The sequence below is a fragment of the Mus musculus genome, chromosome 4, assembly GCF_000001635.26.
Source record: "Mus musculus strain C57BL/6J chromosome 4, GRCm38.p6 C57BL/6J".
Taxonomy (NCBI): domain Eukaryota; kingdom Metazoa; phylum Chordata; class Mammalia; order Rodentia; family Muridae; genus Mus; species Mus musculus.
The window spans coordinates 155,452,718-155,475,632 of NC_000070.6; the positions used below are offsets into that span (position 1 = coordinate 155,452,718).

The 22,915-nt window shown below is 51.1% G+C and overlaps 2 protein-coding genes across 17 annotated transcripts in view; both read left to right on the plus strand.

The window, feature by feature from the left end:
• The window catches only part of Cfap74 (cilia and flagella associated protein 74), a 74,725-nt gene extending 60,619 nt beyond the window's left edge, over positions 1-14,106 (plus strand). For 7 of the 14 annotated variants that reach the window (XM_006539046.4, XM_030253676.1, NM_001368738.1 and 4 more), the window contains 17 exons: positions 1,303-1,390; positions 2,188-2,361; positions 2,890-3,023; positions 7,192-7,468; positions 8,178-8,279; positions 9,211-9,347; positions 10,014-10,148; positions 10,286-10,395; positions 10,559-10,614; positions 10,718-10,837; positions 11,127-11,282; positions 11,865-11,994; positions 12,193-12,347; positions 12,576-12,708; positions 12,994-13,124; positions 13,345-13,479; positions 13,587-14,106. In XM_006539046.4, the coding sequence (XP_006539109.1) occupies positions 1,303-1,390; positions 2,188-2,361; positions 2,890-3,023; positions 7,192-7,468; positions 8,178-8,279; positions 9,211-9,347; positions 10,014-10,148; positions 10,286-10,395; positions 10,559-10,614; positions 10,718-10,837; positions 11,127-11,282; positions 11,865-11,994; positions 12,193-12,347; positions 12,576-12,708; positions 12,994-13,124; positions 13,345-13,479; positions 13,587-13,688 (2,275 nt within the window). In that variant the 3' untranslated portion in view covers positions 13,689-14,106. Of the gene's footprint in view, positions 1-1,302; positions 1,391-2,187; positions 2,362-2,889; positions 3,024-7,191; positions 7,469-8,177; positions 8,280-9,210; positions 9,348-10,013; positions 10,149-10,285; positions 10,396-10,558; positions 10,615-10,717; positions 10,838-11,126; positions 11,283-11,864; positions 11,995-12,192; positions 12,348-12,575; positions 12,709-12,993; positions 13,125-13,328; positions 13,480-13,586 lie in introns of those variants that run through there. The other 7 variants (XR_390770.3, XR_390769.3, XM_006539047.3 and 4 more) reach the window with 7 other exon arrangements.
• Positions 14,107-16,396: 2,290 nt separating this feature from the next.
• On the plus strand, positions 16,397-18,141 carry Tmem52 (transmembrane protein 52). Of its 3 annotated transcripts, none has more exons than NM_027161.2 (5): positions 16,397-16,493; positions 16,586-16,629; positions 16,727-16,786; positions 17,272-17,450; positions 17,554-18,141. In NM_027161.2, exons 1-5 carry the CDS (start codon positions 16,428-16,430, stop codon positions 17,811-17,813), a joined length of 609 nt encoding a protein of 202 aa, NP_081437.1. In that variant the 5' UTR covers positions 16,397-16,427; the 3' UTR covers positions 17,814-18,141. The 3 variants fall into 3 exon arrangements, with proteins under 3 accessions (NP_081437.1, NP_001240785.1, NP_001240787.1); NM_001253856.1 differs by having other exon boundaries at positions 16,745-16,786; NM_001253858.1 differs by lacking the exon at positions 16,727-16,786.
• Positions 18,142-22,915: the final 4,774 nt, after the last annotated feature.

Here is a 22,915-nt window from a genome sequence, read left to right on the forward strand (position 1 = left end):
CAGTCCCGCGAGCAGTCTGCTTTTAAAGTGATTTTGAGAGAGAATTTTAGGATTCCTTCAAATAATAAGCTTCTTACAAGTTGATTGATTTTTGTCATTAAAACTTTTATTATGTTGGACCGAAGAGATGGCTTGCCTGACGGCCTGAGTTCACATACCAGAATCCACAAGAGAGGAGCGATCAAACGCCTACAAGTTAAGCCCTTACCTTGGCATGAGGTCCCCCTAAAAATAAAACCATAAAAACTTAATTTTATTGTAGAACTACAGTTGTACATATTTATGAGATAAAATATGTCTTGATAGACACAGGGAGTGGGGGAAAGGGAATAATATGGCATAATTAAACTAAGCCCCCCCCACTTTGGTACTTTTTTGAGACAGGATCTCACTATGGAGACCAGGTTGGTCTCAGACACAGAGAATAACCTGCCTCTCCCACTGAAGTGCTGGAATTAAAGGCATAGGCCATCACATCTGGCTAAGAAAAGCATCACATCTGGCTGGAATTAAAGGCCATCACATCTGGCTAAGAAAGGCATCACATCTGGCTGGAATTAAAGGCCATCACATCTGGCTAAGAAAGGCATCACATCTGGCTGGAATTGAAGGCATAGGCCATCACATCTGGCTAAGAAAGGCATCACATCTGGCTGGAATTAAAGGCCATCACATCTGGCTAAGCCAAGCTAATTACTTTTCAATTTTTTAAATTGAAAATAGATTCTTCTCTCATACAATATACAATATATCGCAACCACAGTTCCCCCTCCCTCCACATCCCCTCTCCCCAAGACCTCCCTCCATTTCCTAACAGAAAAGATGAAGACTCCAGAAGACGGCAGCCAAACAGGGCAACCCAGGATACAATAAGATGAGGCAAAAAGCCCCCAGATTCAGGGTGGACAAGGCAACCTAACAGGAAGGAAGGAGTCTGAAGAACATGTGAAGGAGTCAGAGATAGAGATACACGTGCTCTGCTGTTAGGAGTCCCACAGGAACACTAAGCAAAGCACATAACGTATACCCAGAGGGCCTGATGCAGGTCCCCCTGCTGGCCTTGAGCTTGCCACGCTAATCCTGCTTAGCCGACTTGGTGGACCACTCAGTGGCAAGACATTTTGTTTTTAAAGTTAGTATATGAAGGAATGGGTTTCCTTATGTCAGTTCATACATATGGCATTATACCTGCATATGATGTATACATGTTCTTGCTCGCCCATGCCCTTCCATTTTAGAACAGTTTTATTGTACAAAATATAGAGAGGAAAAGTATATTCAAGTGGATCCTACTTCTTGCAGACAATCCCTCCCAGAAGATGCAAGGAAGTATTTTGACCCGGCCAGTCGAGTTCTGGAGGCTCCAATGACCATCCGGGTAGCTGACCAGGTCTGTACAGGACGCTTTCTGGGACTGTCTCCGGGGATCAGGTGGCTGCTGTGGGAGGCCAAACCCTGTACCCCCAGTGATAATAGCTACACACACAGAACCCAGGTTTTAGAACCTATCCTCATTTCCCAGCTGATAATGCCCAGTGGTCTAGCATCTTTGCCATCTAACCACACAACTCTTACAAAAGTATGAAACAAAGGGGGGCACTGTGGGTTGGCAAGAAGACCTTCTTATTCTGGTCCAAGCATGCTGCTTCAAATACTTCACTCATATATGCCCACAAGAAACATGCCTGCATAACTAAATAGGGGTACACACATGAGTGCACCACACACACATAGATATACATGTTCTGCTCTCATCAGCAGGGCTGCACATACGTGTGCTTACAAACAACTCATGCACATGTAGTCACACGCACTCACTGTCATGCACATGTAGTCACACGCACTCACTGTCATGCACATGTAGTCACACGCACTCACTGTCATGCACATGTAGTCACACGCACTCACTGTCATGCACATGTAGTCACACGCACTCACTGTCATGCACATGTAGTCACACGCACACACTGTCACAGCTGATTCTTTTCACGGCTGCCAGCCCTTCTTGAATCTTCACCGTGGATCTCTGGCCCATTCACCGGGTAACACTGAGGAGTGAGCTGCTTGAGGAAGTCATGTTCCGGAAATAGAACGCTGTAGGCCACAACAGGGCAGCCTTTATTATCTGGGGGCTTTTTGCATAAAGCTTCCAGTGGCTGAGAACGTTCTTTGCCTTCCAAATCGCAGATCAAACCGGTGAGGTTCACTGTGCAAGCCATTGTCACCACCTCAGACTTGGAAATCAACCCCTCAGAAATAAACTTTGGCTATTGCACCATCTATGAGGCCATCAGGACGGAGATCTGCCTCAGCAACCTCTCACTGTTGCCCCAGGAGTTTGGGTTCGTTGGACTTCCCAAGGTACCTGCTGTGGTCAGCCCTGGGGAGATGGGGTGAGACGTAACAGCTGACCTCCAGGTCCAGGCGTCAGCAACTCTGCCGCGCTCCATTCCTCCCTCTGACCCTCTCCTTGTCCAGGAGGGAAAGGCCTCCTCCCTGGCCTCTCATTTTTTTGGCTGTAAGGTACACCCAAAAGAGCTGCAGACTTCCAAAACTTAACCTGACCAAGACCCACAGGACAGTCCAAAAGGACGCCCAGGCCTGATTGCCATCAGCCTAAGGAGCTAGGCTGTCCCCTATCCATTCCCACATTCAGCTCACTTTAGCCTCACACTCAGTAAGGTTGAGCACTCACTCACGCATGCACACTCGTGCGCGCACACGCACACACACACACACACACACACACACACACCTCATATCCTCCATATGTGCTCCAAAACTAGCATGTTCACATCTCCCTTCCCCGCACAGAGTACGCCATTCCTGATCATCTACTCTACGGAGCACGGCTTTCATTTTTTACTCTAATGTGTTCCCATTTTCTAGTATGTGGACATCCAGCCCAATGACGGGTTTGGGACGATCTTGCCACTGGAAACTTTGCATCTCGATGTGATCTTCCAGCCCATCAAGGCCAAGGAATACAAATTTGAGCTGGTCTGCAAATCTGAGATAAACCGGTAAGCCTGCAAGACAAGAGGGAGCACGTGACCCGTGCCTTTCTTTCCACCGCTCCACTCCTCAGATCTCACTAGGCTGACAGGCTGACCTCAGGGCTGGAATAGACAGTACTAGTGGCCCACAAGAGCCCAGGACCCAGGAAGAGATAGGTTTTGGGTTCCCATGACCTTTGACTTTGTATGTTCACAAAGTGACAATATCCTTTTTTACCCTTGTATGTGAGGAGAGAAGGAAATGTTGATCTGCTAAACGTGAGTGTTGTAAACATGAGTGGTGTGTGTGTGTGTGTATATGTGTACACTGTGAAAAGTTCTTGGTATAAGTATTCACTCACTAGTCACTGTCAAGGCTTTTCCGAGTTTCTGTTGGGAGTTCTGATGTTATTACAGTGTGTTGGCCTTTGTAAGTTGGTACCTTGGGCATTGCTTGGTAGAGTTTTTGCTTCACATGCTAGAGGCCCAAATGGAGCAGGTATTTTAATTAGTGACTATAATACTAGCACATGGGAGGCAGAGGCAGGAGAGTAAAAGTGAGGTCATCTTTGGCCATGTAATGTTTCAAAAAACCCAAAACAAGAAAACAAAAAGCCGGGCGCACGCCTGTAATCGCAACACTCGGGAGGCAGAGGCAGGCGGATTTCTGAGTTCGAGGCCAGCCTGGTCTACAAAGTGAGTTCCAGGACAGCCAGGGCTACACAGAGAAACCCTGTCTCAGAAAAACAAAAAACAAAACAAAACAAAAAAAAACAAAAACAAACAAACAAACAAAAAAGACTTAAGATTTAAGAGGTGTCAGAGAGATGGCTCACCAGTTAAAAGCGCTCACGGCCTTTTGCAGAGAACCCCAGTTCAGTTCCCAGCACCCACACGGTGGCTCACAACCATCTGTAACTCCAGTGCCCTCTCTGGATTCCTCAGACTCCTGCACACACATGGTACACATAAACTCATACAGTTGAACATGTACATTCACACATGCACATAATTTTTTTGTGTTTTTTTTTTTGAGACAGGGTTTCTCTGTGTAGCGTTGGATGTCCTGGAACTCACTCTGTAGACCAGGCTGGCCTCGAACTCAGATATCCACCTGCCTCTGCTGGGATTAAAGGCATGTGTCACACATAAAGTTTTTTAAACAAAATTTTAATTTAAAGATTGGAGCCAGGTGCAATGGAGCATAGCTTTAATTCCAGCCCTCAGCAAGCAGATCTCTGTGAGTCTGAGACCATCCAGGCCTATATCATGAATTTCTGGACAGCCAAGGCTATACAGTGAGATCCTGTTTCAAAAACAAAACAAAAAAGGTTTAAGGGCTGTGAGGATGTCAAACTGGGAGACAGAGACAGTAAAATCCTCGTAAAAACCCAAGGACCAGCTAGCCTGACATGCATGGCAGTGAACAACAAAAAGACAGAGCCTTGGGATGGTGAGATGGACCAATGGGAGAAGGCAGGTGCCTGGGAATCTGGTAGTCGGAGAGAACTGGCCTCTACACGCATCACACACATGTCACTACAGATGCATCACACACACACACACACACACAAAGTAAATATAAAGGACATTTTTAAATAAGAGAGAGAAGAGAAAAGAAAGAGAGACAGATGGCTAGGTATAGTGTCATGTGCCATTAATCCCAGCACTTGGAAAGCAGAGGCAGGCAGATCTCTATGAGTTCAAAGCCAGCCTGGTCTAAAAAGTGAGTTCCAGGACAGCCAGGGCTATACAGAGAAACCCTGTCTCAAAAAAAAAAAGTGAGTTCCAGGACAGCCAGAGCTATACAGAGAAACCTTGTCTCAAACAAACAAACAAACAAACAAACAGACAGACAGACAGACAGAGACCCTACCTCAAACTAAGGCAAAAGGCAAGAAGCAACTTTCAAAGTTGTTCTCTGACCTCCATCCTTGCACTATAGCATGTGCAAGCACACACTTACACACATAATATACATATATCATGGGGCTGGCGAGATGGCTCAGTGGTTAAGAGCACTGACTGCTCTTCCAAAGGTCCTGAGTTCAAATCCCAGCAACCACATGGTGGCTCACAACCACCTGTAATGTGTTCTGACCCCTTCTTCTGGTGTGTCTGAAGACAGCTACAGTGTACTTATGTATAATAATAAATAAATCTTCTTATACATATATACATATATCATATATGTACATGTGTACATGCATCATACACACACACACAAACTGAAGAAAAATTATTTAGGATTTTTAACTCAGGTAGATTCCAGTAAATTTTTACATTTTATATTTAGTTATTACCATACTTTACACATTTATTCAGTTAAGTATTAATAATGATTTCTCAGCCGGGCGTGGTGGTGCACGCCTTTAATCCCAGCACTTGGGAGGTAGAGGCAGGCGGATTTCTGAGTTCGAGACCAGCCTGGTCTACAAAGTGAGTTCCAGGACAGCCAGGGCTACACAGAGAAACCCTGTCTTGAAACAAACAAACAAACAAACAAACAAACAAACAAAGTCCTGGTTGCTCTTTTAAGGGACCAGGGTTCAATTTCCACCACCCTGGTCTATAATCCCAATCCCAGGGGACCTTATGCCCTCCTTGACCACTAAAAGCATGGAATGCATAGACATACGGCAAAATGGCCACTGACATAACAACACATGTAAGGAGCGCCGTGTGCAACTGAACAGTCAAGCTCTGTCTTAACTGGCACAAGGACTCAGATTCAATCCTCAGCATAGAAAACAGGTGCAATCAAGATAGAAGTTGATGATGAACGAGGCCCTGGTGGCTCCTGCTTTTAACCCCAGCACTCGGAAGACAGAGGCAGAGGCAGAGGTAAGCAGATCCCTGAGTTCCAGCCAGTCTGGTCTCCAGAGTGAGTTCCAGCACGGCCAGGGCTGCACAGAGAAACCCTGTCTCAAAAAACAAAACAAAAACAAAAAGTTGTCCAGGAGAGCATTTAGAAGTTCAGAGAAAATATAGAATGTAAAACTTGCAGTGGTTAAAGTGACCACCTGTCTGGGGCAAGGAATGCAGCCCAGCTGTTAGAGCACTTGCCTGGCATGTGCAAAACCCTGAACTCAATGCCCATCACCCCGCAGAAAAGACATGGCGAAACAGTCCTGTTATCCCAGCACTCAGCGGGTAAAGAAAGGAGGACTTTTAATTGTCAATAAATATTCAATATAATAAGCCAGAAATCAACCCTTTGTACGACTTTTTTTTCTTAAAATTTGTATTTTTTTTTACATATATGTGGGCTACTTGATTATCTGGATATGCACGATGTACATACAGGTTACCTACAAAAGTCAGAGGAAGGCTTCACTCCCCTTGAACTGGAGTTACAGGTGCTTGTGAGCCCCCACGCAGGTGCTGGGAACTGAACCTGGGTCGTCAGCAAGAGCAGCCAGTGCTCCTGACTTGGGAGGGCGCACATCAGACGATATCCTGCACATCAGACGATATCCTGCACATCAGACGATATCCTGCACATCAGACGATATCCTGCACATCAGATGATATCCTGCACATCAGATACTTACATTACGATTCACAACAGTAGCAAAATTAGTTATAAACAGTAGCAACAAAATAACTTCACAGCTGGTATCACCACAACATGGGGAGCTGTATTAAATAATCACAGTGTTGGGAAGGTTGCGAGACACTGGTCTGCCCGTCTCTCCATCCCTGAAATCACTTTTGTTTTGTTTTGTTTTGTTTTGTTGTTTTTTTCGAGACAGGGTTTCTCTGTGTAGCCCTGGCTGTCCTGGAACTCACTCAGTAAACCAGGCTGGCCTCAAACTCAGAAATTCGCCTGCCTCTGCCTCCCGAGTGCTGGGATCAAAGGTGTGTGCCACCATGCCAGGTGAAATCACTTATTTTTAAAGCAACTTACAGGTTTTTATTTTGTTTATATAATTTTGCTTACACTTTTTTTAGCCACCCATCAAAAATACGTATCAGCCAACACATTTTTTTTTCCAAATTGGTTCATCAGGTAGTAAAAACTGTGATAATTAATTGCAGGAATAAGTCCTGGGTACCTGGGACGTCACCAACACAACAGACCTGTCCGTCCTAGTTAGCATGTGGGGAGCTCTGTGTCTCCTCACCCAGGGCTTCAGAGGGGCCGCAGATGCCACGGCACAGGATGAACACTGCCCACACTGGTGGCTTTCAGGTGCTTCAAGGTGTCTTGCCAAGCAGTAGGTGTCCACCCACCCCTGGAGCTGTCCCACTATCAGATCAAGTTCTCAGCCACGTCCCTGTATGACACCTCTGTCTCCACACTGTATGTGATCAACTCCCACCTGAGCATGAACAAGATGATCCACTCCTTGCCTCGGATTGGCTCAGAGGAAGCCGCCCCAGTGGGACCAACATCCTTTGAGTTCTTGCTGCCTCCTAATTCACCTATCACCATCTCCCCATCTGTGGGGACTGTGTTACCAGGAAAGGTGAGCATGGGCCCCACTGACAGGCCAGGAGGCGGAGCTTCCCGGCCTTCCCCCCAGGGTTCCATGCTTGGCCAGGAACTTATTCCTGCACCCTTTCCAGAGATGTGTCCCATGGAGACTTGCTGCAGATGGGGGAGGGCTCCCTGCTCCCTGGTTCATTTCTTACTCTAGTCTGGTGAGGTTCTGATCCATTCAGGACTCTGTTCTCAGCCCCTCCAGTTAACAGATCCCCAACACACATCGCCTAAAGTCCACTCCAGCCTACAGTCATCAGGAAGAACTTTCCTGGAAGGCATAGCAGGTTAAAATCTCAAAACCAAATGACCTTAAGAAAAATGCAGCCAGGCTCAGTGACACATTGCCTTCTGAGCTTCTGAGGGACAGAAGCAGGTCGATCTGAGTCTGAGGCTAAGTCTGGTCTACAGACAGAGTTCCATAGATGTCAGGGCTACACAGAAAGACTCTGTCTTGTCTATCTTGGGGGGAAAATGGAGAGAGAGAGAGAGAGAGAGAGAGAGAGAGAGAGAGAGAGAGAGAGAGAGAGAAGAGGGAAGAGGGAAGAGAGAAGAGGAGAGAAGAGAAGAGGAGAGAAGAGAAGAGAGAAGGGAGAGAGAGAACCATGAAAGGAGAGAGGTGTGCCAGCAAGGCCACCTCTGCCCTCTGGGCGTCTGTCTGGGGGAGAGTTGACAATCTGAGTGTCTCTTTGCAGAGGTGCTTGATCCAGGTGGCCTTTCAGCCTGTACTGCCAAAGGAAATAATCTATAAGGAAGCCTCCCAGATCCTGAACAAAGAAATAGAGACCAAGCCTGTGGTGCGTGAAGTATTTTAGGGGAGGTGCATAGTGGCCGTAGGGGAGGGACAGGAGGAAAGAAGAAAGGGGCACCAGCAGAGGGAAGGAGGTGCAGATGTGTGGGCCCCTGGCACTTGGGATTGCAGCCTGTCCTAAGGGTAGCCCCTGTGACAGAAGAACAAGGCAGGCTCTCCTGGCACTGTGCTTTAAGCTGTTTCCACGAGAGGCAAAAAGTTGTTTTGCAAGACCTCTCCCTCTCCTGGAAGCACCACCAGGCAGTGGGAGACAAGGCGGGCCCTAAAGGTGGCTGAGGTTTTAACCAAAGCGAGACTGGAATAAAAACACAGCAAGGGTAACCTTCTCACCAAGGGTAACATGAAAACCACCTTCTGAAGGCAGCCTTGAAACCGAAGCTGAGCCTCCCCCAATGTTATGCTCAGGCTTTGCAGCCTAGGGAGTTGTGAAGCCAGTGGCTGTGAGCTTGGCCTTCTGCCACACCGTGGCCCCGTGTCTTTATAGTACACACACAAGCAGAGAGCCCTGACATTGCGACCCCTGATGAGGCAGTAAGGTACAAGAGAGTCGTGGGCTGGAGGACACTAAGGACCCTAGCCATACAGATTTCTTACTTGTCTATGGCTTGGTGTCTCTTAAGTTCAGACATTTCAGGCCGTGAACTTGTCTCTGTGCTGGGCCTTCCCAGGTGGCCCTGGCTGCTTACTGTGTCAATCCCCTGTCACACCTGTTGTCAGACTCCCTTGGGAACCTGTTGATCTGAGGTCTCCATTTACTCCAAACTTGAACTGGTGGCTCCTGCCACTCAGCAAGCAGTCAGACCAAGCCAGCTAGGCCAGGCCACAGAGGAACCTGTGGTAGGGGAGCAGTTACAGAGCCTGCTCTGCAGAGGACTGAGCCCCTGGGGCAGCCCTACAGCATCTGCTCCTGCTTACAGTCCCAGAAGGAAATAGTGCAAAGGAAAGAACTTTGGAAACAGTCCTTCTCTGTGGTCCGGGTTCACAACCGGGACCGACCAACCCGGGTCTCCACTCCCCAAGCTACAGAGCTGCAGAGGCCAGTGATCAATTCCAGGTAGGATGAAGGGGTCTTCCCAACCTACATCCCACCCACCATACCCATGCCCCCACCCACCTCCCAACCCCTGCTCAGATGAGACTTCCTTGTTCAATAGAGGATTTCCCACACATTGCAGTGGAGCAAAGCTTCACTATGTATCTGCAGGACTAGCTGGCTTCAGAAATAGCTGGACCCACGGCTCTTCTTGCTAGGTATCTGTTCCTTGCTATTCCTGTGGACCTTGTGTCCCCCTGAACAGACTACTCCACAGTCTGACTGTAGCCTTCCCAATAAACAAACGAGCCTAAGCAAGCTCTGAAGGGTTGGGCCCCTTGCCAGCCCAGAAATTGTCCCTGTAGACCCAGGAATATGGCACAGTAGTGACAAAACCATTTACTCACTCTGTCTGGATGGCCAGGATCTGCAGTGGGGAAGAAGTTCCCTACAGGAGCCAAAGAAGAGTAGGAAGGCTAGCCTATCAGATAAAACTGGTATGGCCACCACCATCTGGGACCAATGGTGGCTTCAAGTTATGCCTCTTAACACAGCTGAGCCCAAGCCCTAGAGAGTAGACATACGCATCACAGATGTGGAAGACCTAGTCCCACACTGTACCCCAAGGACCACATCCTGAGAGGTCATAGGAACACCCAACTGATGTGATTTGCTGCTTCCTTCCAGTTCCACTGAGTTCCAGATTGCACAAGCCACCTTGTCCAAAGCCTTCCAGGGGAAGTTTAACAGGTTTGTGATCCCCTGTGTCGTTGCCAGTGGTGACATCAAAGACAGGAAGACAGCGGAACCTCTGAGCTTCAGGTGTGGGGTTCTTGAGCCAGGGTAGGGTGTGGTTGGCCATAAACCCACTGTCCCTCCTCTACTGCTGGTCAGATCTGAGGCCCGAGGGCCACTGGGTCACCCTAATCTGCCCTTTTCTGTCCTTGTCCTGGCTCTAGCCCCCATAATACTCTATATCTGGAGCTGTGGTGCCCAGCAGTGGCTCCATTTATTGTGGTGACATCCCACAAAGGCAAGACTGACTTTAACTTCGGGGATATTGCTGTGGGTAAGTCCTGATGTATACTGACAGCCCTCACTCCCTAGAGCACAGCTTTCACCCTGGGTACAGAGCTGCTCCAGCCACCGTCTGCATCCTGACCTTGCTGTTGAGAGAGGTGCCGCTCGGGGCGGGGCCGAGGAGCCTGTTAGCTGACTCTGCCGTATTTCAGGGCATCGAAGCGTAAAGAAGATCACTCTCCAGAACATTTGCAATGAGGACCTTACTGTATCCTTACCCATACCCAGCAAGCTAGCTTCCAGAGCTGGGGGTGGGGCGAGGCGTGTAGCAGAGCCCGAAAAAGCGTATCTTCATCCTTGATAATCCTCAGCTGGAGTACTCAGTGTTGAACCCCAACGGCCCCTTCGTCAGGCTAAACCCTTTCAACAAGCTGCGCTCTGGTGAGACACAAACCCTAGTGCTGTCCTTCTCGCCTCATGAGAACATACTGGTGAGTGCAGCCCCCATGCATGAATGGGCAAGGCTGCTGCCCTGGGATCTCCAGCCACATTTCAGGACCATGGTGTGACCAAGGGGAGGGAGGGTGAGATACCACTGAGCTCTTGGGCCCAGATGATCTACTGGGGCCTGAAAGCAGCCTGTGCGCCAGACTCCAGCTCTTGCCAACAAGTCTGGAGGCAGAGATCTCCAGGCTATCTCTGTTGCACAATGCTTCCAGCCAGCCGCTCATGAGTAGAGCTCCCACATTTGCTCTTTGCTAAAGGACATGATCTCCTTAGGCTCAAGAAACTCTGGACATCATCACCAAGAGAGGCACTCTCAGTCTCACCCTCTTTGGCATGGGTGTGGCGTCCATGATTACGTGCTCCATTGACGGCAACATCCTCAACATGGGCTACGTGCTTGCCAGAGAATCTGTCTCAACAAATTTTAAGGTGAATTAACCCTTTGTCTTGGCCCAGCTTCCTGGAAAAGGATTGTTTTTTGGAGGTAATGAACTCTGCACTTGGAAGCACCCAGCTGGTTGGGGAATCACACTGGAGTCACAGACTGTCTCCCTCAAATGCTCTGTTCCCAAGAGGCTGTCATTTCTAGTGCTTCTCAAAGAGGGTATCAAGGAAGGGGAAGAGATCAGATGAGGATACAGTTCAGTCAACAGCTGACGGGCACAGAGCTGGCCACACAGCTGGGCAGGGAAGCAGGCTGCCAGCCAGCCTTAGGAAAGGAGCAGGGTGAGGGGAGTGACCAAATACCAAGAGTCCCAAACACTGATGTTGTGGTTCCTGTTAGCAATGCCACCTAGTCCTGAGCAGTGATCCGGCAGCTGGCAGCCTGGTCACCGGCACTGGGGCAGCCCACGGTAAGCTGGTCAGGTGACATCTTGCTCATTGTGGTTCCTGTTAGCAATGCCACCTAGTCCTGAGCAGTGATCCGGCAGCTGGCAGCCTGGTCACCGGCACTGGGGCAGCCAACGGCACGCTGGTCAGGTGACATCAGGTGACATCTTGCTCTTACAGCTTCAGAATGAGTCCTCGCTTCCCATCAAGTTCTGGGTGCGTCTGGAGAGCCTCTCCAGAAAGAAGGCTGAGGCCCACCAGCAGCTGCCAAAGTTCATTACCTCCCATGAGCAGAGGGCAGAAATAGTTGGTGAGCTAACTAACACACTGCCAGGAACCACAGGGGTACAGCTCCACGAGGAGATGCGGGCTAGGGAATGAGGGTGGTGTTTGGAGTGGAGGGGGTCAAGACAGTTTATGGAGAGGCTGGGCAGAGGGGGAATCGGAGGGGTCTGAGCTCAGTGAAGGAGGATGGTAGTGTTGACCGTAGCTGCTGTCCCACCCACAGGCACACAGAACTACAATGGCCAGAGTGTGTTCAGTATCGTCCCAGTTGAGGGCCTCATGTTCCCTGGGAAGGCTCAAGAGTTTACTGTCACCTTCAGTCCGGACCACGAGAGCCTCTTCTTCTCTGACCTGCTCAAAGTGGTGCTCTTTGAAAAGGTGGAACTCAGAGCTGGGCCCCCAGAGATCCCACCCCAGCCTGGGAGGGGTCCATACGAGTCCCTCATCTGGTCCTTCTTGGCAGCTTCTATTATCTGGCCCTTTATGTTGGGGGCTGCCAGTTAGAGAACAGCATCCCTGGTTCTCCAGGACCCACCCATGCCTCAAGCAGCCTCAGTTCTCAATTGTCAAGCTTCAGGGCAGGCTGCTATACTTCTTGTCCCCCAGAAAGTCTCCCACCAGATCCTCTTGAAGGGTGCTGCCCGAGAGCACATGATGTTTGTGGAGGGAGGAGACCCACTGGATGTGCCTGTGGAGTCCCTGGCAGTAGTCACTGCTTTTGACACAGAGCATAAAGAAGGTGAGCCCCCACCGTGTGATTTCTGGCTCGGAGAAAAGGGGGGCAGGGGTAACTTACCTTAGAGATTAGTGACAAGGCCCGCCAGCTAGTGGGCATAATGAGGCCCAGTGGACAAGGGCAGATAGAATTGCGGACCATCAACCCCAGAGCCAAGAGGACTGCTCTGAAGGGTGCCAGGGCTCCAGGTTCACCCTCCACCTCTGTGGTGCCACCCTGAACAATTCCTCTCACCCTCAGGCCATACCCTTCCTCTAGACACTTTTCAGCTAGATTCTCCCTCTCCAGAAGCTGAGGAGCTAAAGCCCATCCTGGTGACCTTGAACTATGTCCAGCTGGACACAGACACAACAACCTCCCCTGCCACCCGAGAGCTACAAGTGGGCTGTATCCGGACCACACAGCCATCACCAAGGAGGGTGAGCACAACTCTAGCTCGAGTTAAACCCCAGAAGCCTCCCCTGGCCTTGTACCTCACTGGCCTCATATAGGATTTTTGCAGCAGATGTGGGGTGGCGACTTCCCCACCCCTGGTGAGAGTTCGGGGATAGGTAAAGCCGGGGCCCCCTCACCCCTTTAGTCCTACTACTCCTGGGAGTCCCTGACCCTCTAACCTCCAGTAGTATCAATGCCTCACAGACTGTGGAGTTCAGCCTGGATGGTGTATCATGGCTTCAGCACAAGGGCTTCTCCATTGAGCCCTCCAGGGGTTCTGTGGAGCGTGGCCAGACTAAGACCATCAACATCTCCTGGGTACCACCTGCTGACTTTGATGTAGGTGTTGGGACCCCAGGCCGGGCAGGGAGGGGTAGCTATGACAGACCTGTGAGCTGAAGTAGAACAGATTTGTCTGGAAAGTCTAAGGATTCTTCTTCTTCCAGCCAGACCACCCACTCATGGTGTCAACCCTGCTGCAGCTCCGGGGAGACGTAAAGGAAACCTACAAAGTCACCTTTGTAGCCCACGTGGTCACTGGGCTTTGAGGACACAGGAAACTGCAGAGCCTCCTGAACTCTCCTATCCACTCTTGAACCCCTTCCCAAGCTGTGGGCCAAGGCAACCCATTCCCCTAGGCCTGGGCCCTGGCCATCCCCTGCTGGAAAGGTTCAAGTGAACAGTCCCAGAGCCAGAGCTTCCAGCCCTACAGACATAGCTAATTCCTTCTGCCCTGTGAGCAGTCTAAGACCACACGCACGCACACACACATACACACACACACACACACACACACACACACACACACACCAAGAAATACTAATCCATCCAACTCAACACACACACACAGCCTGCTCCTAGATGCACCACTCCCACCCACAGATCCCAAACCCACCAGCACCTCCCCAGACTTCGGAGATCCCAGGAGATCTCAACATAGGCCTATCAATAAACTCTGAGAACCAACATGTGGGCCTGCAGTGTGGGGCCTAAGCACCGAATGAGGTGGATGGGGACCCTGAAAGAAGTCTGACCCATACCCACCCCCCTCACATAACCCAACCCATAAAACAGTGTTCTGGCCAGTACAAGCCTCCCAGAGGGTGGGATCGTGCCAGATAACTATAGGGAGTTCACCCTGCCCCAAACCCTGGAAGACCCCTCTAGATCCGTATCACTGAGGGTAACAGTAGGCAGCGTAGGAAGCTGGGGGTTGCAGAGCCAGGGTTGAGCCTGGTTTAGACCTGGAAAGGTACAGGGGCGAGTAAGAGGGGGACAAGAGGTTCCAAAGTCCAGAAAGGTCCCTTAAGCCTCTCAACTCCTCCCAAGTCTCGGGAACCCAGATGCTCCCAAGCAAGGTGTGAGCCCGGTGTAAAGCGGGGCCCGGCCCGTGAGTCTGAGCTCAGAGTTCTCCGAAAAGGATGGATTTTGCTTTCTGCACCCCATTCCATCACCGCACGAGCTCTTCCCTCTGAAGTACAGCTTGTTGAAAGCTTTCTCTCGGAGCACATCCAGCCTGCCTGCCTGCCTGCCTGCCTTGCCTGCCTGTGCAGCATACGAACTTTGCCACCCAGTGGGGACAAGCTACTGAGAGAGCCTTCCCAGCCCTCCTGGGCCCGGCAGGGCAATGGGGGTGATGACATCTATCTGGGTCACTGTACTCATGAAAGCCCTTAGTGCCCCTGATGCCTTATACCCTGTCATGGCCCTTAACTGAGCCAGCCATTTTGCAGGAATCCTGCTCATCGACCTTGTAGGTAGCAGGCCCAGGCCTTTGGCTTCCCTGACGGTAGCTGACCACTTCTCAAACCCTTGACATGATTCCAGACCAGATGAGTGGACAAATCTAGAGAAGGCACTACCCTAGGCAGGCCACTTCCTTCTGATCCCAGACCAATATAACCCAGGTCCTCTGCAAGAGCAGATCCTTCCCTTTTCTGGACTCCAGACTTGGGTCCCAGCCTCGCACTGCACTTTTGACATCTACTCTTCCTATTGCTGGCCCTACGGTACCAAGCACAGCCACGACACAGCAAAGGACAGAAACAGCATGGGAACTAAGCTCATTGACCTGGCAGAGAGGGTCTTTGAGAGGCAAGGCACAGGTCTCAAGTGCATAGGACAGCTGTAGAACTCCTACCCACTGAGGGAAAAGCCAAAGATACATGCAGGTATGTGCACAGTGAAGAAATGAAGGCAGGACAGAGGGCTGGTACACCTCCTATCCTCCCTTAGCCAGCCTGGTTGTGCTGACCACCTGCTGCAATTTGATCACTAGTGTTCTAATAGCCCCTAGTAGTGGGGGGCAGAGCAGCCGGCCCAGCTCTTAGCCTGGAGGGAGGACTATTAAGGAGATTCCCCCGAGAAGCAGCAGCCACTTCCGGAGAAGAAGCAGGCATTCCAGGTTGAGCAAGGAGTGGTCAACGAATGCGATCTTTAAAGCCAAATGTTTTTTTTTGGAAAGTGGTCTGTCTGCAGTGGTTTAGTAGTCCAGAGCCAGGGGCCAAATGGGCCATTCCCCGGAGGTATCCCTACAGAGGATCCATAGCAAAGGTCCTTGAATGATGACCTAGAAGGCCCAGCACGGGCTGGAGAGATGGCTCAGTGGGTAAGAGCACTGACTGTTCTTCCAGAGGTCCTGAGTTCAAATCCCTGCAACCACACTGTGGCTCACAACCATCATAATGATATCTGATGCCCTCCCTCTCCTGGAGTGTCAGAAGGCAGCTACAGTGTACTTACATGTAATAAATAAATAAATAAATGGAAGGCCCAGCATATTAATGGTGTAGATCCCCACCCCTTTTTAACCTAGCCAATTGTGAAGTGTGAGGGTGGATTCTACTTTTCCCGAGAGGCCACAACCCAGTGCAGTCCTGACCACAAGTTTCAGGAGACCTGGTTTGGGGATGGGGATGGGGAAAATAGGAGATACAGGTGGCTGGCTGAGGCATCAGTCAGATATATGACGGACAGACCCATGTCCCATGCCCAGAGAGAATACTGCTCTATTCCCTCTTAGGGCTCCCACTGAAAGATCTTGATCCTTGATGACACAGAGGGAAAGGTGTGTGTGTGTGTGTGTGTGTGTGTGTGTGTGTGTGTGAGCGCGCGTGCAAGTGCTCTCAAACTTCTACTAGAAAAAAAAAGAGCAACAAAAAACGGAGAGCAAGGAGGGACGCATACCAAGGTGGGCGTGACCCTGGACCTTCAGCTGACAAGGCCCAGGGGCGGGGCCTCATAAAGCTGAGCCGGTGTTGGACTGAGTTTCGCTCTGTCTAAGGAACATGGCCCCGGGGCCGTCAGCCACACAGGGGATCCTGCTGCTGCTGCCTCTCCTGCCTCTGTCCCAGGTGGGTTGGGCCTCATTCGCAGCGGGTTTAAGGCAAGAGGGGCGGCCCTGAGTTCGGTCCCGCCCTGCTCAGGCTCACCCTTGTCCCTACAGGTGACGCTGGGTTCCGCGGACCGCAACTGTGACCCCTCGGATCAGTAAGTAGCTGGGGGCCAAGGGGAGAGGCAGAACTTGGACCGTGCTGGGAAAGGCTGGAGCGGTGGAGTGAGCTAGCAGATACCTCACCTGCTTCAGGTGCCGCTGTCCCCGCAGGTGCCCGCCCCAGGCCCGCTGGAGCAGCCTATGGCATGTGGGGTAAGTGGAATCCACCATGCCAACCCTCTGGTCCAACAGTTCCTCTGAAGTTAGACCATGGCTAGGACCTCCACAATCCCTTCTGCCTCACCTGCTGCATCTGCTGCCCCCAACTCCCTCGACGCTGTCTGAAGAGCCCTTGAGCCCTAGGCAGCCTTGGAAACCAGACCCGATTATCCTCAGCAGAAGGCACAAGGACTGTGCAGTTGCCTGGGGACAGTGTGTCCTGGGAGTGAACCCAAGGCCATCCCTGGCCAGCACTGGAGAGCCAAGCTAGGACTGGCCCCAGCTGGAAGAGACCAGTGCAGGCGGCTCCTCGGGCCTGAATCCAGCTGAGGAAGTGTCTGGCATGGAAAGACTTCTCTTACTTTCTTTTCACCTGCCGGTTATCCTGTTTTGGGTAGTTAGGCATGACTGGCCCCCGAGTGCAGGTGCCCAGTAACAGGAGGCCAGTCCCGCGGTAGATCCTTGCTCTTCCTTACCAGGCTCATCCTGCTCGCCATACTCCTGATGCTTTTGTGTGGGGTCACAGCCAGCTGTGTACGATTCTGCTGCCTCAGGAAGCAGACGCACACCCAGTCACACACGCCAGCGGCGTGGCAGCCCTGTGACGGGACAGTCATCCCAGTGGACAGTGATAGCCCCGCACACAGCACTGTGACCTGTGAGTGTCTGGAACCCACTAGCCTGCATGGGGGCTTGGGGGCTGAGGACACCGTGGGGTGAATGCCAAGCCATCTTGATAAACCCACTCTTGTTCCCTGCAGCCTACAGTTCCGTGCAGTACCCACTGGGCATGCGGCTGCCCCTGTACTTTGGAGAGCCAGACCCTGACTCCATGGTCCCTCCCACCTACAGCCTCTATGCGTCTGAGCTGCCACCCTCCTACGATGAAGTTGTGAAGATGATAAAAGCCAGGGAGGAAGTGGCAGCTCCCTCTGAGAAAACCAACTCTCTGCCTGAGGCCTTGGAGCCAGAGACCACTGGAGGGCCCCAGGAGCCAGGCCCCAGTGCCCAGCGGCCCTAGTCAAGCCCGCTTGAAAAGGGTGGGAGTTCTCTCTTCTGGAGCCATTAAACCATTGCCTGGATTCCTGGCACTTAGGACCAAGGAGCCCCACCTGTGTCATCCTTCCCCTGGGAAGGCCAGCCATCCAGCACATTGCTGCGGACGCGGCCTCGTTGCTATGCAATGCCTGGCCAGCCAGCCTGCCCCTGTATTGGCCCCTCTTCTTCACCCTTCCCATCCATCCGGGGCCCAGCAGGCCCTCATCCCGGAGGAGCCTGGATCTTGGGAGCTCAAACCCCACTGGCATGCCAGCCCTTTGAGGGGAAAATAAAGTTTACGTAAACATGTTCTCGGTCTTTGCGGAAAGGGTTCTAGTGCCCCCGCCAAGGGTGTCCAGCAGGCCTTGGGTAGCCACCCCAGGGTAAACAGACAGGATTGGGGTGGGGGGTGTCCATCTGCTCTTCCTGCTGGCGTTTAGAGCCCACATCTGGACAGTGGGAAGGGCCAGAGGTCAGAGAAAAATGATCTTCAACTTCAGAGTGTGCCCACATTCCCTTACCCAGGCCCACCTCTTCCCTCCAGGTTGGGTCGGAGAGAAACCCACACTCAATCCCCATCCCTGTCAGTCTCCTTGGGTCAGCCTCCATTTTCCCGAGGGTCTCACACACATTCATCAGTGCACGTCTGCCAAGGCTTCACGCTCGGCCACCACCTTCCGGTACCTTTATGAACTCCTCATTTATTGAGGCACCACCAACCTCCAGGCCCAAGGTCCTCCATGAAGATGTCTCAGTCTATCCCTTGCTGTTCTTGTCAGAGCTGCCCTCAGTTTACCCTCCTAATCCTGGGTTTTCTCGTAGTAAATCCCCCAGGAAGCCATCACAGTTAAAGAACCCTTTGTCTGCAGAGTCTTACTGTCCCAAGAATCAAGTTAGGGCTCCCAGGTCCACCCTTCCTTCTCTAGCTGCATCTCTCCCCACTCGTGTGCACAGGTGACCACAGACCTGGACTGTACCCACACCCCACACCCTGCCAGCCCCGTCCACATCCCGCATAGGCCAGGTCGCTCTTGGTGAAGTCAATGCCTTGCAGGCTCATTCGCTGTCCCCACTCCTCACCTTCCCCTGGCTCTCCTTATGGAACATCTCAAAGACACGCCCGTATCCCTTAATCTACTCAGCTGCCAAGCATTCAGTCTGTAGGGATACCTGGCTTCTCCAGGAGCTCCTCATTGCCCACCTGTCCAGGAGAGGGTAGGAAGTAACCTACCTTCTACTTGGCTATCCTTCAGGGCATACAGTTAAAAAGGAGACCCTAGTGGAGAGAAGATGTTTAAGAACAAGCTTCACAGTGGATGTAATCCTGACAGAGGCAAGAATACCTCAGGGGAAGGGTGGCACAGTCGTGAGGGCCAGATGAAGGCTGTCGGGCACACAAGAGCCAGGGCACAGGCCAGCCTTGTGAGGTAGCATCAGGGACTAAAAAACAAACAAAAAAACAAAAAACAAACAAACAAAAAAAACAAAAAAACTATGTAACAAACCCTAGGGCCAAAGCATTCAACCATCCTTTCACACCCTTGCAGAAGCAGGTCCCTATGAAAGCCTTCAGCAAGGGGTGGTTTTCCCACACCAGGAGGAGGGAAGTGCTGCCAGGGAAAGTCTTCCCTAGGCTTTCAAAGCCCCTCCTTAGGCTCCCAAATGGCCCTCACACCTTGGGTGCATTCTCTGCCTGCAGGCTCTGCCCGAATCCCCTCCCCTACCCACCCGGCCGGTTCTCCAGAGGTTCCATCAGATACTGAAACTACCTTACCATGTGCCCTAGATGACCAAAGAAGAAAATGAGGTGACTCCAGGCTGCTTGGGGCAGAGCATGCTGGACCGCCGGGCTAGCCATGTCTTAACTGGGCTCAACTACCTAGGGTTTCCAGGATACAGATTCCAAAATCCTTTTAGGGTTAGAAAATCCTGCGAGTCCTCTTTCAGGATAGGCTCAGTCCTTCCCTAAAGGGCCACTTCCTGAACCTTCTCAGCTTGGGCATTCACTCACCCTGAAGATGAGTGTGCTAAGGGCCAGTGGCAAAGGGACAGAGAAGGACCAGCCAATGCCAGATCCTTGCATGGACTGTTGTTCCCATCTCATAATCCAACTCTATGTCCCCACAGACGTGAACACACACACACACACTGCCACACACACACACACACACACACACACACACACAAATAATAAACAAATAAATATAAATGTGATAATTTTTTGAGTCCAGGGCTGGGGAGATGGCCCAGTAGATTAAAAGCACCTAGGTTCTGCTGCAGGGACCCTCATTAAAGGCTGTGATCACTTATTTGGGAAACTTCTTGTAAAAGGCCCAGCCCAACTGGCTAGTTTCCCATTTGCTTTTGTCTAGCTGGACCCACATACAGACTCAGTGCCAATCCCACAGCCAAGACTTGGCAAACACTCTATAAAGGTAGAAGGTCTGAGCAAGTGCCTTAAGGATCCTGGCTACCATGCACAGATGGGACTGAAGGTCCCCAGTTTAGAGCAGAAACATGGGCACAGCCTGTGGCCTGGCAGGTGAACCTGGGGCAAGCCAGCACTGTGAGACTGGCAGGTTGCCTCCAGGCAGTTGGGGGCTATTCTGGGGTTTCTTGGGAAACCTGACCTCCCATCCGCTCAGAACAGCAAAGCCAACTCCCTAGGAAGTAGCAAGGTGCCACAGAAACACTCAAATACTCTGCGCCCACTTACACATTTGTATTTTTTTCAGACGTGCACCAGCTCTCCTCTTATCTGAGGGTAGCAAACCACCAGGCAGTGGTGCTGGCCCCCCAACACCAGAGTAGGGGGTCCTTCCTGCTCCCATCCAGGCAGAAGCAGAAAGCCTGCTTGGGAGAGAGTGAGGCACTCAGAGGTTTATGCTTGCAGATCTCAGACGCTGTGCACTGAGAGGCTCCTCTCATCCCTAGCTGGCTGGCTGCCAAGATTACTCATGACCTTGGCCCACCTGTCCCATGCCTGTCTGATGACTCTAAGCATGTGTGGCACTCAGTGTCCTCCGACAGCCCAGTCCTCTGCCTGCCAGGACACCCAGGGTCGCAGGTGCTCCCTGTTCTCAGCAGGCCAATTGCAGAGGCTAAAGGCTTGTGTGCCTTCATCGGAGGCCCCTGCAGCAGATCCTAGGCACTCTTTATCCACTGAGTCGTCTCTCAGCCCCGAACTTAAAAACTTAAAGAGAGAAATTATCACATTTTTATGTGTTTGCGTGCGCGCAGCATGGCGGGCCTGTCTCCCAGGTGTAGTCAGGATATGGACTGTGGGAGGCCAGCTCTGTATTTAATGTGGTGAGAGGGTCATCCTATGCCTTCATCCTGGCTGTCATCTGTGCTTGTTTTCCCCCAGGGTTGGGGGCTGTGATGGTTTGTATAGCTTGGGCCCCGGAGTAAACAATAGGAGGTGTGGCCCTGTTGGAATGGGTGTAGCCTTGTTTAAGTAGGTGTGTCACTGTGGGCGTGGGCTTAAGACCCTTATCCCAGCTACCTGGAAGTCCATCTTCCACTAGCAGTCTTCAGATGAAGATGTAGAACTCTCAGCTCCTCCTGCACCATGCCTGCCTGGATGCTGCCCTGCTCCCACCTTGATGATGATGGACTGAACCTCTGAACCTGTAAGCCAGCCCAATTAGATATTGTCTTTTATATAAAACTTGCCTTAGCCGGGCATAGTGGCGCACACCTTTAATTCCAGCACTTGGGAGGCAGAGGCAGGCAGATTTCTGAGTTTGAGGCCAGCCTGGTCTACAAAGTGAGTTCCAGGACAGCCAGAGCTACACAGAGAAACCCTGTCTCGAAAAACCAAAAACAAACAAACAAACAAAACAAAAAACAAAAAAAACACTTGCCTTATTGGAGAGGAGACTGAAGGAGCTAAGGGAGTTTGCAGCCCCATGGAGGGAGTAACAGTGTCAATAGGCCAGACATCCCAGAGCTCCCAGGGACTGGACCACCAACCAAAGAATACACATGGAGTGACCAATGGCGCTGGCCACATATGTGGCAGAGAATGACCTTGTTGGACATCAGTGGGAGGAGAGGCCCTTGGCATTCAATACCCCAGTGCAGGGGAATGCCAGTGCAGGAGGACAGGAGTGGGGTGGGGGAGTACCCTTATAGAGGCAGGGAGGGGGGATGGGATGGGGTTTCTGAAGGGGAGACCTGGAAAGGGGAAAATATTTGAAATGTAAATAAAGAAAATAATCAAAAAAAAGACTTGCCTTGGTCATGGTGTCTGTTCACAGCAGTAAAATCCTAACTATGACAGGGACTATCTGTGCTCTTAATGCCTTCTTTCAAGGATACAGATAAGGGAAATTGCAGTCTCCAGACACAGGCCACCCTTCCTAGAGCCCAGAGTCACAGAGGGGAGGTAGCAGGTTACAGAAAGATGACCTCATGGTCCTAGGCAGTCACACCTCACATCTCTTACCTGACGGTGGCTCACAGCTGTGAATAACAGACTTGGTTTCCTGCATCCCAGACCACTATCTACTGACAGAGCTAGGCTATAACCCTGAAGTCCTGAAATCTTGATGACGTCATGATTTACAATCAAATTGTCTATCCCTGGAGCCTGAGTCAGAGCCAAGACAACGTTCCCACCTACCCCTGACTCCATCCAGCACTGTTTCCCTCCCAACTGTGAGTCTATCCTCACCCTAGCCCCTAACAGCCAAATCTTCACCCTCTTTCTCCTTTTCATGCTGGCTGACTTCTATGTACCTTATGCATCCAACTAAGGGAACAATAAATCTTCATTTTCCATCATTTTATATCTTCTGGTCACTGAAGAAGAAAGGAAAACCTAGAACAGCATCTGACCGATCTTCTCGGGGTGTGTGTGTGTGTGTGTGTGTGTGTGTGTGTTCACAGGTGTGCCACAGTGCACATGTGGAGACCAGAAGACAACTTGCAGAGGGTCAATTCTCTCCTTCCATTGTGCGGGTTCCAGGGATCAAACTCAGGTTGCAAGAATTTTAATGAGTTACTCATTGGGTCACCTTGTTGCCCCCTGAATGCCATATTGTCCTCAAAAGAGAACTTCTTTCTATAAGTTAACAGCAT